The 15951-nt window shown below is 38.7% G+C and overlaps 2 protein-coding genes across 2 annotated transcripts in view; both read right to left on the bottom strand.

Moving 5' to 3' along the window:
- The window catches only part of mbtps1 (membrane-bound transcription factor peptidase, site 1), a 59460-nt gene extending 46237 nt beyond the window's left edge, over nucleotides 1–13223 (bottom strand). The window contains exon 1 of the mRNA XM_063004118.1: nucleotides 13018–13223. Coding sequence (XP_062860188.1) covers nucleotides 13018–13201 — 184 coding nt within the window. The 5' untranslated portion in view covers nucleotides 13202–13223. The remainder of the gene's footprint in view (nucleotides 1–13017) is intronic.
- A 211-nt stretch (nucleotides 13224–13434) lies between these two features.
- Nucleotides 13435–15951, bottom strand: part of pskh1 (protein serine kinase H1) — a 40829-nt gene continuing 38312 nt past the window's right edge. Inside the window, exon 4 of the mRNA XM_063004120.1 lies at nucleotides 13435–13517. The gene's annotated coding sequence lies outside the window, so the exon portion shown is untranslated. The remainder of the gene's footprint in view (nucleotides 13518–15951) is intronic.

The following is a 15951-nucleotide window of genomic DNA, read 5'->3' as shown; positions in this document are numbered from 1 at the left end:
GATTGGAAGACGATCTATAGTTTGTCAACAAATTTGTAAGACAATTACTGAAATGTTTAAAGCAATTTGCATATTTCTTTCTCTATAGTGCATATCATCACTAAACGATTCAAGAAATCTGGAGGAATTTTAGTGCATAAAGGGCATGGGCACAAGCCTAAGCTCAACACCCATAATCTCTAATCCGTCAGATGGCACTTTATTAAGAACAGTCATTCAACAACAGCTGATATAAGGATCTTTACAGTCGATCAGTGGAGTAGCTCTGAGACAAGAGCCTATCACTAAACATTCTCCTCTGTTTTAAAAGAACTGTGTGTAGTGGGTGATTGTCATTGTCCGTTATAAAGTGCAGTTTGCTCAGGGTTCTTTTTTCTGCCACTGTAACCAGTGATTCCAGCTCGATGCCAACCACTGCCCCAGCTCGCCTGATCAGTTTGTTCAGCCACGTTTCATCCCTCTTCCTAATGCTGCCTCCCCAACACAGCACAGCATAAAAGAGAAGGCTGGCGACCACAGACTGATAAAACATATGCAGGAGTTTTTTGCATATGTTGAAGGACCTCAACCTTCTTAAAAGGTTAAGCCAGCTTTGCTCCTTACTGTAAAAAAAAGGATGTATTAGCTGACCAGTCCAGTTTGTCATCCAGATGCATCCCAAGGAATTTGTAGGTATTGACCACAGTGGCGGCTGCTGGTCTTTCAAAGAGGGGAAGCTCATTGTTGGCTTACATCATAAAATTAATTAATTGAAGGTGTAGATCTCAAAATAGCTGTCAATCAAAACGGGATTCAGCCTTTCGACTGATCCTCCAATCATCTTGCAGAAGCTCAGAGTCCAGACCCGGCCACAGCTCCATTCACCCCCAGAGACGCTCAGCGTCCGGGGGTGGGACAAAATCGTGGCATTTATCCAATGACCGGCGAGATTCGAAGCAATGAAAAAAACCTTTCCATGCAGTCCCATTGAAGTGAATAGACGCTCAGCTTCTACGGGCAAATGCATTGACGCTACGGGAATGTATGAGAAGTTCGAGTCAGTCGATTTGTGATAAGTAGCTGATTCTGAACGAACTCGTCTTCGAGATGAACGTGTTCTAATGCATTTGTAGTCAATGAAATGTTAACACAACTGTACATATTTGACCATTTAATTTTTTACATTTTAGGGGGAGCTGAGCTTCCCTTGCAGTCTTAGAGAAATCGCCACTGATTGACCACCTCCACGTCACTCCCCTTGATTGAAACTGGCTGTGTGACCTACGAAAGTCCACCACCATCTCCTTTGTGATGGCAGCATTAATGCAGTAAAATGACATTGAGATTTCAGAGCAACATATGCTGCCTTCAAGACAGTCATGCTGCACACATTACAAAGGCATGGCTGCAGAAGAATAGGGTATGGGTGCTGGACTGGTCTGCCTGCAGTCCTAACTTAAAGTAAAGTATGTATGCCCTCAATGAGTCAAAACAAATGATTTTTTTTTTTTCACTTTCATTATGTCTTTTTTTTCGTACATTTTCCATACCATACCAATTTCTTTTTTGATTTGGGGTTGTATAAGCTGTTGCTTAAAATTTAAATTGTAACTAGATGGAAGACAAAAAAAACCATCAAAGCATGATCAGTCACTGATCTATGGAGGTTTACACAGATTTGCTTAGATAAAAAAAACAAAAAACATATCCTTCGATCGGGGTTTTTGGCACCGATTCCGATCTGCGATCTCCTTTCAGGGACATCGGCCGATAGGCGATTGCGATCGGGGGGGTAGCAGTAAATAAAATAAATAAACTTAAAAAGAGCCTCACAGTGAAGATAAACCGGAGCAGCGCGCGCGCGTGTGTGTGTGTGTGCGCCTTTAGAAGAGACGCTTTGTTCACTGTATCGCTATAAGTGATTCATTGATTCACGAGTCATTTTTCGCGAAGCGTAAGTTTCTCTTCTCAGTTATCTCTCCGTGTTTACTGTTATTAATTAAATGTCGTGGTTTTAAATAAACACCAACTACTACAGAACATTCTGTGTGACTCTCTTACATTAAAAAGCTTCATTAAAAAGCTTAATTAAACTGCTATTACCACAGATCTGTAACCGACCGTCAGACTCGTTCCGTCTAAGGAGCTAAAAGTTCAGCAGATGATCCTGAACTAACGAATTTGCTAATGAATAAACTTTTGCCTCTGATTGGCTCTGTAACGTTTTCTGTTCTCATCTACATCACAAGTAAGAACCGCTTACGATTTACCAAAGTGAACCAGGAGTTTATATAACGTGCTGATAGAAACGACTCAGATGTGACCGGATTGAATTATCTTTTTTAAGTAAATATTACAATCAGCAAAATTACATCGTATGTATGATGCACAACGTTAATGATGTTATTTTAGGTCATGAAGAGCTTTCACTGTGGTTTCTGTACGATGGTTGATGAATGGTGATGTGATGGTTGGCGCTTCGTAGCTCAAAGTCTGGATCAATCCACTGAGCTGTTAACTTAACATGATCTTTATATATCACACGATCGGATCGGCTACTTTTAGGAAATATCGCCGATCGCCGATAGCATATTTTGATTAAAAATCGGCCGATACCGATTCATAGCCGATCGATCGTCCCATCTCTAATCCTTATCATGACCTAAAGGACATGATTTGTCTGATGACAATGTGTCTAACGGTAGAGAATCTGCCCAACTGTTTATACAGCAGTAACCATGGGTTATTCTGTAAACGGATACAAAACCATGCTGCTTATTTTAAACAGATTTTAAAGAAAAAAAGAGTTTTCATTAATTCTTTTTTTTAGACAAACACACAGTAGCACAAATACGCAGCAAACGCTTCTATTAAATTTTATTGGTAAAAAAAATACTGTTTCCTGATCCATAACATGATACAGCTGCATTAGCCACTTCTTTCTTAGGATATAAAGCCTTTTCTCGGGAGACTAAGAGGGCAGAGATAGAACAGTAAAACGTTGGCTAATGTTTCAACCCATTCTTTCTGCAGTGAACACACTGCAACCAACTGGTTCCAGAGTAAATAGTGCCCAGTTATTAATGAGCAAGCTGATATGTCTGGCTGGGTTATAAGAAACACCCATGCTCTTTTACTAGCCATGTTCATGCAACTCAATACACAATATTACACATTTTTAAAATGCCTGGCAGAATGAGCACCATCCTGGACATCATTAAGTGGGTAAAAAAAAAAAAAAAGATTTCCAGCAAGCTTGGCATTGGAAACTACCCAGTACACAAGAATGACTAAACAGACCAAGAGTAAACAGCAATCTTGGATTTCAGGCAATAATGCTTTTGGGAATATGGAAAAATACTCAAAATACTCAAACCAGTACACAGCCTTACAATTTGGACTGTTTTTGAGAAAAAAAGAAAAGTGCATTTTCTGAACTAAGTAGGCTAACAAGGGCTAACACAAGCTTCCTTAGAGACTCATGAATACAGCCACTGTCATTTTTTAAACTGCTGCCCTCACAATGACATAGGCCCATTGATCACACCATTATGCCCTATTCTGTATACACAAGGTTACAGGGTTTAAACTAGGGATGTAACGAAGCACCACAAGACAGTTAATAATCAATGCAAATATGCCACAACACAAATCAATTGAGATGTAAAATGAATCGATATTCACTTTAAACAGCAAAGTGCACTGGCGCTATCCACCTCGCCTGGTTGACGTCACTACACAGAGATGCCAGGTTTTAGGGTTTTCCAGCCAAATTGGGCTTAATTCAAAATGGGTGAAGGTTGCGGGGTGGTTTTTTCAACAGGAGGGGACATTGTTAATGAAACGCCTGAAAATGTAGATATTCTAATATTCCTTAAAATCCTTTATGTGAGGATACTTTCTTTATTTTTATTATTTATTTATTTATATAATGTGGGATTTGTTTTCAAATTGTATTTCAGTTTTTTTTACACAAAAAGGGAATATAAATATAAAATTATTTTAAATTAAATGTATCACACACTCAACTGGGCTTTTCAGATTTTAGAAATGTGTACATACTGAGCCTTAGGGCAACATACAGTCATATCATCTAAACTGCACAAAAAGACCCAGCCAATAAAACTGAGCACCCTGAGGACAATATATTTTATATTAGTTTAACTGTCAGCAATCAAGCCTTTAGTCTATTTTAGTTTCTTTCTCTCAGATCCAAAGAAACAGAAAACATGTACTACTGTGCCAATAAAAAATAATAACTTCTTTAATTGTGCAATAAAATACTTTAATGGTCGGTTATATAAACTCTTGCCATTTACTTTGCTTATAACACAGCAGTTACTACTTCCGGTGGATAAAATGTAGCCCAGCAGTTCTCGTTTTTTTCAGGGTGGCAATGCAAATATCCCTCCCTGTCAAATATTAATAAACTGAGAATTCTTATGGTAATTTTATTAGTTTTCAAAATGTATTCAGTTCATAGCAGATTCTGTGTCACCCATGGACTGACCTCCAGATGCCCTCTTTGGGAATCACTATCATAGGATGTACCCCCTTAGTCACACATTAAGCAAATCAAAAACCCAAAAATGAACTGCAGCTCAGATCAGCACATTCACAATCTAAAGAGGTGCTATTCACAATCTTTCTGGACACAGAGTCTCAGAGCCCTGAGATGGGCTACTATTTACTTTAAAATCATACAAGAATTTGTAATCCAAACATATTAAACAAGAACAAACTGTTTAATTTTTGTTTCCTGTACAGTGGCAAACAACTGTTCCTAAAAGTTTTTATAAAATTATACACTGATGAGCTATAACATTAAAACCACCTCCTTGTTTCTACACTCACTGTCCATTTATCAGCTCCACTTACCATTTAAAAGCACTTTGTAGTTCTACAATTAGATGGTCCATCTATTTCCATACATATCTTTTTAGCCTCCTTTCTTCAATGGTCAGGACCCCCACAGGACCACCACAGAGCAGGTATTATTAAGGTGGTGGATCATTCTCAGCAACAATGACATGGTGGTGGTGTGTTAGTGTGTGTTGTGCTGGTATGAGTGGATCAGACACAGCAGTGCTGCTGGAGTTTTTAAATACCGTGTCCACTCACTGTCCACTATATAAGACACTCCTACCTAGTTGGTTCACACTGTAGATGTAAAGTCAGAGACGATCGCTCATCTATTGCTGCTGTTTGAGTTGTTCATATTCTAGACTTTCATCAGTGGTCACAGGATGCTGCCCACAGGGCACTGTTGGCTGGATATTTTTGGTTGGTGGACTATTCTCAGGTCAGCAGTGACAGTGAGGTGTTTAAAAACTCTATTAGCGCTGCTGTGTCTTATCCACTCATACCAGCACAACACACACTAACACACCACCACCATGTCAGTGTCACTGCAGTGCTGAGAATGATGCACCACCCAAATAATACCTGCTCTGTAGTGGTCTTGGGAGAGTCCTGACCATTGAAGAACAGCATGCAAGGCGGCTAACAAAGCATGCAGAGAAACAGATGGATTACAGTCAGTAATTGTAGAACTACAAAGTGCTCCTATAAGGTAAGTGGAGCTGATAAAATGGACAGTGAGTGTAGAAACAAGGAGGTGGTTTTGATGTTATGGCTGTCACACTGACAGTCATCATCGCTGTCTAACTGTCCGGAACGTCACTTCCGGTGGTACGCACGCTGAGACGCTAGCCTAGTTGTTTGTTTGTAGCCTTTAGCTAAATAACTTTTTATATACGTATGTTTTAAACATATAATTTATACGTTAATCTTCCGTGTGTTGTTGATTTAGTTTTATTTTGTTTATCGTAAAAAAGCGCTTGTGTTTACTAACGTAAATTCGTGCTGTGTTGGAAACTAGGAAACTTCTGCTACCGGCATCCGAACGAAGCCGGTTTTGTTTGTTTTTGTACTTCAGCGCATAAACATCATAATTATCCAGAATTAAAACCGTTTTCGGTCCGCACGAAGCGCGTTTGTGTTTGGTTGTGTTCTGTATTTCAGCTCTTAAAACACCTCTGTTTTGTGGGGAGTTATAACCGTTTCTGTTCGTAGGAAGCGCGTTTATTTGTTTTTTACACCAGCGCATAACACCGTTTTACTTTAGAATTACAGCCACTTTTGTCCGAACGAAGCGCGTTTGTGTTGCTTTGGTTGGTGGTTTTTGTATTCCAGCTCATCATCGCCTGTTTCATCCGGAATTAAAGCAGTTCTTCTGTGACTACCAGCAGAAGCGCCGGTGAATCCAACATAAACATCATCTCCAACTCATCTTGTAAAGCTAAGTATATTTCTTTGTTACTATGGCCCCAGCAGGAGCTTTATATCCATGTTCTGAGTGTAATATGTTCAGTTATTCCTTCTCCGTGTTTAGTGATAACTTTACATGTGATAAGTGTAGATTAGTGGTTAGTCTAACGGAGAAGATCTCAGTGTTAGAAGGGCGCATTCGGGCGTTAGAACAGACTACTACTAGTGAGGGTTTAGATTCAGCTGTAGCAGTCCCGAATGCCAGCAGTTCAGGTACAGAACCCCAGACTCCGGCATTAGAGCCCTCACAGCGGGGCGACTGGGTGACGTCTCGGCGACATAGTCGTAGGGAAAAGCACCGACCATCTCAGTTGCACGTGTCCAACAGGTTTTCCCCACTCAGTGAGCCACCCGCTGAGCAGCCTGTTAATGTAAGTGCTCTGGTTATAGGAGATTCTCAGCTCCGACACGTGCGTATTGCAACCCCCATAGAGACACCAGCAACCATAGTCACTTGTATTCCGGGGGCCAGGGCGCCTGACATCAGAGCAAACCTGAAAGTGCTGGCTAATGCTAATCGTAGATTTTCGAAGATTGTTATCCACGTCGGCACTAATGATGTTCGCTTACGGCAGTCTGAGGTTACTAAGAATAATGTTAAAGAGGTGTGTGAGTTAGCTAGGTCGATGTCTGAGGCAGTAGTGTGCTCTGGCCCCTTACCGATTCGACCCAGTGGCGAAACCTACAGCAGGTTGTTGTCGCTGAACCGCTGGATGTCTAAATGGTGCTCAGAAAACTGCATTGATTTTGTAGATAACTGGTCCACCTTTGAGGGAAGGCCTGGTCTTTTGAAGCGGGATGGTGTCCACCCCACGTGGGAGGGTGCTGCTCGCATTTCTTGCAGCATAGGTGACAGGCTTTACCGCCGCGTTAGTGTAGCGGCAGATAGTGTTAAATGACTATCCAGAGCCAAGACCAGGCAGCAGACTAACAGGCCTAACCGACTGTCTGCGAGTCGCCATCGGACGTCACCTGGAATCCTTAGGTCACAAACCATTGAGACTGTGTCTGTTTACCGTGGCAGGTGTAAGCCAAAACAAAATCAAAAAGTATGTCATAATAACTTAATTAAAATTAATCTAAATGAGCATCATGAAAACCCTAGTAAAGTTAAACTAAAGTTAGGACTTCTAAACATCAGGTCACTTGCATGCAAAACAGTAATTGTAAATGAAATAATTACAGATAATAGTCTTAGTGCACTTTGTTTAACCGAGACCTGGGCTAGACCTGATGAGTATCTAGGTTTAAATGAAGCATCTCCTCCGGGTTACAGTTATGAACATAAGCCACGTCTTAGCGGTCGTGGTGGAGGAATAGCCGCAATTTATGATAAAGACATAAAATCAACTCCCATAACAAACTCGTTTGAAGTTCTTATCTCTGACATAACCAATAAATGTTCATCTGATAAAACTAGTATGTTTAAACTGGTTACTGTTTATCGACCCCCTGGTCCTTACTCAGAATTTCTTAACGAATTTGCCGATTTTCTTTCTAAATTAGTCTTATCAACTAAGAAAGCTCTAATTGTTGGTGACTTTAATATTCATTATGAGGATAAGTGTAATCCACTCAAAATTGCGTTTGATTCTATTTTAGAATCCTTAGGCATCACCCAAAATGTAACAGGACCCACTCACTGCTGTAAACATACCTTAGATTTAATACTTACTTATGGTATAAACATAGACAACCTGGAAATTATACCACAGAATGACTTAATCTCTGATCACTCCCTACTAATATATGAAGTGTCCCTGTCCAATAATATACAGCAACCAAATCGTTTTAAATGTAAGCGCACTATTACATCTGCAACTGCAGCAGCGTTCATAAACTGCCTACCAGAATTACCAAATATATCAGCATCAGAACCTAAAGAACTAGATCAGGCAACTCAAAACCTAGAGACCGTACTGCGCACAACCTTAGATAACGTAGCCCCACTCAAAACTAAACTGATTAGGGAGAAAAAACTTGCTCCATGGTACAATGACCACACATGCGCACTTAAACAAGCAGCACGGAAATTAGAACGTAAGTGGCGTCACACTACACTGGAGGTGTATAAGATTGCTTGGAAAGATGCTCTAACTGAGTATAAACATGCACTTATAAAAGCTAAATCTGTATATTATTCATCCCTAATAGAGAAAAATAAAAACAATCCTAGATTCCTTTTTGAGACAGTGTCCAAATTAACTAAAAACGTCAATGAAACTGAATCTAATATACCGCCTGACTGTACCAGCGATGATTTTTTAAAATTCTTTAATGACAAGATAGAAAAAATACGACTTCAGAGTCAGAGTGTGTCACTTGCCAATGTTAAGTATGGACTCACTCCGAGCAGCATTGGTGATAATAGTAACGAGTTAATCCAACTAAATTCCTTTAATCCAATCTCCCAAAATGAACTAACTGTGTTGATTAAATCATCGAAGTCATCATCGTGTATACTCGATCCTGTTCCAACTCGTTTACTTAAAGATTTACTCCCAGCTATTGTAGAGCCCCTGCTTACATTAATCAATGCATCCCTTAGCCTTGGGTATGTACCTAAATTGTTTAAAAGTGCTGTTATTAAACCCCTGATTAAAAAACCTAATCTTGATCCACATGTTTTATCTAATTATAGGCCAATTTCAAACCTTCCTTTTGTCTCAAAGATATTAGAAAAAGTCGTTTCCAAACAATTATGTTCTTATTTGAATGAAAATTGTATTCATGAAAAATTTCAATCAGGATTTAGACCCAACCATAGTACCGAAACCGCATTAATTAGAGTAGTTAACGAGTTGTTAATGTCTTCTGATAATGGATGTGTCTCTTTTCTTGTTCTATTAGATCTTAGTGCAGCGTTTGATACGGTCGATCATAACATTTTACTGGAGAGGCTAGAAAATACAGTAGGTGTTAAAGGACTCGCACTCTCTTGGTTTAAATCATATCTGACTGACCGCTCTCAATTCGTTTATGTAAATAATAAATGCTCAGAAACTACAAAAGTAAAGTGTGGTGTTCCACAGGGGTCGGTACTTGGACCGCTATTATTTACACTCTATATGCTTCCACTAGGTGAAATTATTCATAAACATGGCATAAACTTTCACTGCTATGCAGATGACACACAGCTGTATATATCAGCCAAACCAAATGATATTGACACAATCAGTAAGATAGAAGATTGTGTAAACGACATAAAAAACTGGATGTCGTGTAATTTTCTTTTACTTAATTCAGATAAAACTGAGGTTTTACTTGTTGGCTCTAAAGCTGCAAGAGACAAGTTGTCTAACCTGGTGCTAAACCTAAACACGTTCTCTGTTACTCCCAGCCCAGATGTAAAAAACTTAGGTGTCACAATAGATTCAGATCTCTCCTTTGATACACACATTAATAATATTACTAGAGTTGCTTTCTATCATTTGCGTAATATCTCTAAAATAAGAAATATACTATCTGTTAATGACGCCGAAAAACTGATCCATGCGTTTATAACTTTTCGGTTAGATTATTGTAATGCTCTTCTAACTGGATGCTCTGGTAGATCCTTAAACAAACTCCAGTTAGTTCAAAATGCAGCAGCTCGAGTGCTAACTAGAACTAAAAAATTTGATCATATCACTCCTGTTCTATCATCTCTACACTGGCTGCCAGTTAAATTTCGCATTGATTACAAAATACTTTTACTAACCTATAAAGCGCTACATGGTCTGGCTCCACAGTATCTGAGTGAGCTTATTAATTACTACAACCCAGCGCGGCCACTTCGTTCACAAGATGCAGGGTTACTTATAGTTCCTAAAATTAAAAAGACCACAGCTGGTGGAAGAGCGTTTTCTTACAAAGCTCCACAACTTTGGAATAATCTTCCTGCCTCTGTTCGGTATTCGGACACAGTCTCAATGTTTAAGTCTAAACTGAAAACATATTTATTTTCTCAGGCTTTTGATTAATATAGACAAAGGCGCAGAGCTTGGGGGTTCTTGGTCATAGAAACTTGTGGTGATCAGGGATGTTGGGTCGCTGTCGTTCTGCCTCTCTTGTCCAATCACTCTGGTTTGGGTAGGAGAGGTGGGCGCTGATGTCCTGTGAAAGCCTTCATGACCTTGTTACCTGCTCGCTCTCCCTTTTAGTTATGCTGTAATAATTAGGGCTGCCGGAGTCTAAAACTCTCTGTAAAACTGTTTGTCAACTAGCATTGTACATTATTAACTACATTCTCTGTTGTTTTACCCCGAGGGCATTCTGATGGAAACCTGTTTACCCGCCGAGGTTAAGGATTAAAGTCGAGACTGCCGGGACAACGATGCTTCTCCTGTCAGATGTGACGGGTCTGGAGTAATTGCAACGACAAGAAATCACTACAGACTTTATTGAAGACTAGAGCGGATAACAACTCTATTATTATTTAATTGTTTATTTATCTATTTATTACCAGTTATGACTTTTAGATCATTCAATTCTGTGTTTGTATGATTTGTGTAAATCGTGTATTTATTTAAAGTATCCTCCAGACCACCCAAGAAGGATGGGCCCTGCTGAGTCTGGTTCCTCTCAAGGTTTCTTCCTGTAATTTTCAGGGAGTTTTTCCTTGCCACAGTCGCCCTCGGCTTGCTCAACAGGGGTTTTTGTATCTGTTGGTCCTGGATTTTGTAAAGTTGCTTTGAGACAATGTATATTGTAAAAAGCGCTATATAAATAAAGTTGACTTGACTTGACTTGACACTGACACAAAAACAAATGTTTATCTGATCTCACCAGAACAACAAGAACTACAACAATTGTTTTTTTACTGCCAGTGGATTTTAACACTTTATGTTTTATGTTAACAGTTTATGAGCAGCCACTGCTTTTATTTTTTTATACCCTGCAGTTTGTGTTTTGGGTGGTGCCAGAAAATGTCATATGTGTACGCATATTTTACAGTGGTGCACCTGTGTGTTGCAAATCGTTCATGAGACACAAATTAGGCAATACATTTCCCCTAAGATTAAAAACTGCACTGTTGCAAACAATATTTTAAGATTTTTCCTAAAACAAGCTCCAAATGGCAACAAATGGAGACTATTTTCTCAAGGTAATGAAAAATCAGCACAAGAACACAACAAAAACAATAGTCTAGAACACGCCTGGCCCGCATGAGGTCAGTGGCAATTAAAAATCAGACGTAAATAAATGCATATAGGATTGTTTTTATTTTGAAGGGAGAGCTTTTTCTTTAAATTTACATACGTTTCAATTTACGTGTGTGCGAGTGTATCCAGTTTTATCCTAATGTGTTGGTGAACAGAACTGAGTGCAATTAATAGAGATGGTAAAGTTTTAACAAGACATGAACTTTAAAGTATTTATTTACTGAAGTCAGATGAAAAGCTGTTAAAGGATCACAATTTAAATTTAGGGTTTAAATCGCCATTACGGTACTAAACACACAGAGAAACACAAGAACTTGAATGATGCAGAGCGTCACATCTGAAGCTTTGCTAGCTAAACTGCAAAAGCAACAAGAAGCAGTCAAGATCAGCTTTGTAATATCCAAAAAAGAATATTTAACAATAACTAAGGACTGTAAAACAGCAAATGAGGTTATTAGACTCCAAACAAAATAATTAATTTAAAAACCTCCAAATTTTGTTCACACCTGTTTTTGAGAAAGTTGATTAAATAGTGAAATAATGTTGATGTTTTAATTGCCTGATTGTAACATCTACTCTTAACAGTAACAGCTTATCAGAGCTGTACAATTTACTGCTTTTAATAAAGAGATACAGCTAATATTGAGCAGAATTAAGTTCACTCTATTGGTCCGGCCCTCCACAACAGTCCCAGTTTCTTATGTGGCCCCTTGGAAAATTTAATTGCCCACCTCTGGTCTAGAATATCACTGCTTTTTAAATGATTAGAAATTATTAAATATACCTTTACTTGATGGTGCATTACATATTAATATAGCACAAGTTAACCTTTTGTTATGTTTTTGGGGCACTGCACACTAGTAGATCGATTTCCAAAATTGAACTCAAGAGCAAGCTGTGAACACTCTCTAAACCTTACAATCTCAAACATATTTGAATTGGAACATCAATTTCTTGACCAACAGCCATACAGTGCCCAGTCATACAAATGCTCTTTTGACTAAATGGGCACAAATTCCTCCAGACATACTTCAAAGTCTTGTGAGAGGCCTTCTCACTGCTGTCTTTGATATTAAAATAGGATGTACAACAAGCTCATGGTCAGGTTTCCAAATAACTTATAGGTCAAAAGTGAACACCGCTCCTAATTATTAAGTTTACTTCTTTAGATTAACCAATAAAATACTGATATATATATAAAATCTGTTATATAAAAATTATATGATTCCAACTTTGTGGCAACAGTTTGAAGATGGTCATTTTCTAACTAAGCATGAAAGTGCCCTCCGAACTATATTATGTTTATAAAGACAAGATTTCATCATTTTAAAGCCAAATATATTTTGGATTTATTAGAATATCAACTGAAAGCCAAGACTTCTTTACGAACATCAGTGCCTAGGCTTACAAATATTTTTTCCAATTAATGGCCTCATGTCCCACAGACAAACTTTTATACACTGTTACAGATGCAAAAGGGAGTGGCAGTCCCATTCTGTCACATTCGTTTCGGCCATATTTTGGTTTACAATGTGTGATAATATATATAGAAGCATATACTTACCGTGCTCGACTACTTTTGAAGAGAAGTCTATTTTGAGGGTAAGCTGAGTGTGATTAGAGTTCAAAATCTCATCAAAGGCGGAGAAAGAACTGGAAGTTCCTTTTCTTTCCTCAGTGCCCGCCAGGGGCAAGTACGCCTCCAGCAGAGCTATTACCAGGATGACTCCAATCGCTGCTTGGGTCATGGTGTCTGAACTCTGGTTCAGTTTATTACCGTCCAAATGAGTTTGAAAGTTTAAGTTGCTGCATTAATGTGACTGAATGGAAGCAAAGGTTATAAAGAAACTACTAAAACGTTGAGAAGCCTGGACGATGCACGGCTTACATTTTTATTTCTTTTTACGTTTTCTCTCCATTTTTGAGTTCCATAGACAGCAATCAGTAGCAGCAAAGCATGAAGACAGTAAGAAGGTCCATTGCTCAAAACACTGCAAGCAGATTAAAGCAAGTAGCAAGGTAAGTTCAGTTGTTAGCTTCAAAACTGCAAGCCTTTGCCTCCCCCTGTAAAAAAGAATAAAAAATAAATTAAAATGAAATGCACTTACGGAATGACAATAGAAATGTCACATGCACACACACTCATATACAAACATATGTTAATTACTGACATCCCAAACTGAAGTATTTTACAGTTAGATTTTACAACCCCAAATCAGAAAAAGTTGGGATAGTATGGAGAATTCAAATAAAATAAAAATGCAGTGTCCCTTACATTTACTTTAACTTTTATTTGATTGCAGACGGGATGAATCTGAGATATTTCATGTTTTATCTGCTCAACTTCATTTCATTTATTAATAAACCTTCATTCCTGCATTTCAGGCCTGCAACACATTCCAAAAAAGGTTGGAACGGGGGCAATTCAGGGCTAGTAATGAGGTGAAAAACTGAATAATGATGCGATTTTAAACAGGTGATGTCAACAGGTGATTGTAATCATGGTTTGGTACAAAAGCAGCATCCAGGAAAGAGTCTTTGATGAGGAAAGATGATCAGAGGAGCCCCAGTTTGTCAACAAATGTGTGAGAAAATGATTGAAATGTTTAAAAACAACGTACCTCAAAGAAAGATTGGAAGGGATTTGCATGTTTTTCCCTCTACAGTGCATAATATCATTAAACCATTCAAGGAATCAGGAGGAATTTCAGTGCGTAAAGGCCAAAGGCGCAAGCTGAAGCCAATTCTGCATCAAGAACCGCCACTCAACATTAGCTGATATAACCACGTCAGCAAGGGATTACTTTGGCAAACCTTTGTTAAGCACTACAATACGGAGTTACATGCACAAATGCCACTTAAAACTTTACTGTGCAAAAAAGAAGCCTTATGTTAACCATGTCCAGAAGTGGCGTCGACTTCTCTGGGCTTGGAGGCATCTAGGATGGACCATCACACAGAGGAAACATGTATTGTGGTCATAAATTAGCATTCCAGGTCTTTTTTGGAAAAGATGGTCCAAAAGCCAGGGTCTGTCATGGTATGGGACTGTGTCAGTGCCCTTGGCAAAGGTCATTTACACTTCTGTAATGGCAGCATTAATGCAGAAAAGTACATTGAGATCTTAGAGCAACATATGCTGCCTTCAAGACGTCATCTTTTCCAGGGACGTTCATGCATTTTTCAACAAGACAATGTAAAACCACATGCTGCACACATTACAAAGGCATGGCTACAGAAGAAGAGGATAAGGGTACGGGTACTGGACTGGCCTGCCGCAGTCCTGACCTGTCCCCAATAGAGAATTCACTGGATCACTGTTGGAGTTTCAGATAAAAATTTAATATTGTCACAAAAACTCTACAAAGTCTCTAAAACTACCATAAAACGCAACTTCTAAGTAAGTAGATTATTTAAAAGGCAAGCCAGGAAAAAGTGCGCTAAACACTACTGGGACTATGACCAGAAACATGTTTCATGGACATTTTAAATTAAAATCTGTCTGCCTCTGCCAAGAACTTAAAATTAGTTGTCATTGGATCTTCCAGCAGGACAGTGATCCAAAGCACATGTCCACTTCATCACAAAATGATTTACTGAACACAATTCAAGCTTCTGCCACAGCCATCCTAGTTACCTGAGCTGAACCCCACAGAAAACCTGTTGTTGGGCTGAAGAGAGGACCCAGGACTGTGGATGACCTGGATAGATTCTGTAAGGATCTCAAATTCCCTGCTCTGTACTCCCCAACCTTGTAAGATGTCATAGGAAAGAGTAATTATGGCAAAATTATGTTGTCCAAACTACTAAATGTAGGGTTTTTTTTCTGAATGAATTCACTTCTATTAAAGTTGGCTTTTTCCAGTGTGAGATTGAGCTAATTTAACAAAAGTTAAATTTCTTATGACCTCTTTACCAGGGGTGCCAGACAGATGCCAACATAACTAACATTAAACACGTCCTGTTTTATTTTTGGACACCTAAAATCTGCCTTTGCTATAAAACAATAATTAATGATAATATATGGTTTATATTTGTCTTACAAAAACAGCATTATAAATGTATTCTGAATGTGTCACTCTTTTTTAGGTATGCTATGGAATACAAATGAAAAGCACATCAAGAATTTAGCAATAAAAAAGAGATGTTAACATGGAAATTGTGTAAAAATAGTAGCAGGGTTTTCAGTTAAAGTTGTATTGTTGGCAGAGTACAAGGTAAGTAAAGATCATGTCAGTACTCATTATGCATTATGGTTATAAATTTGTTCCATACTGCAAGTCAAAAAGTAGATAAAGGCCAGCTGTAGCCTAGTGGTTAAGGTACTGGACCAGTGATCAGAGGGTCGCTGGTTCAAGCCCCACCACTGCCAGGTTGCTGCTGTTGGGCCCTTGAGCAAGGCCCTTAACCCTCAATTGCTCAGACTGTATACTGTAACTGTAATGTAAGTCACTTTGGATAAAGGCGTCTGCTAAATGCTGAAAATGTAATGTAATGA

This window comes from Trichomycterus rosablanca, chromosome 11, assembly GCF_030014385.1.
Source record: "Trichomycterus rosablanca isolate fTriRos1 chromosome 11, fTriRos1.hap1, whole genome shotgun sequence".
In the NCBI taxonomy this organism is placed as follows: domain Eukaryota; kingdom Metazoa; phylum Chordata; class Actinopteri; order Siluriformes; family Trichomycteridae; genus Trichomycterus; species Trichomycterus rosablanca.
The sequence above is the reverse complement of the archived record's forward strand: the minus strand, read 5'-3'. Positions and strand labels throughout refer to the sequence as shown.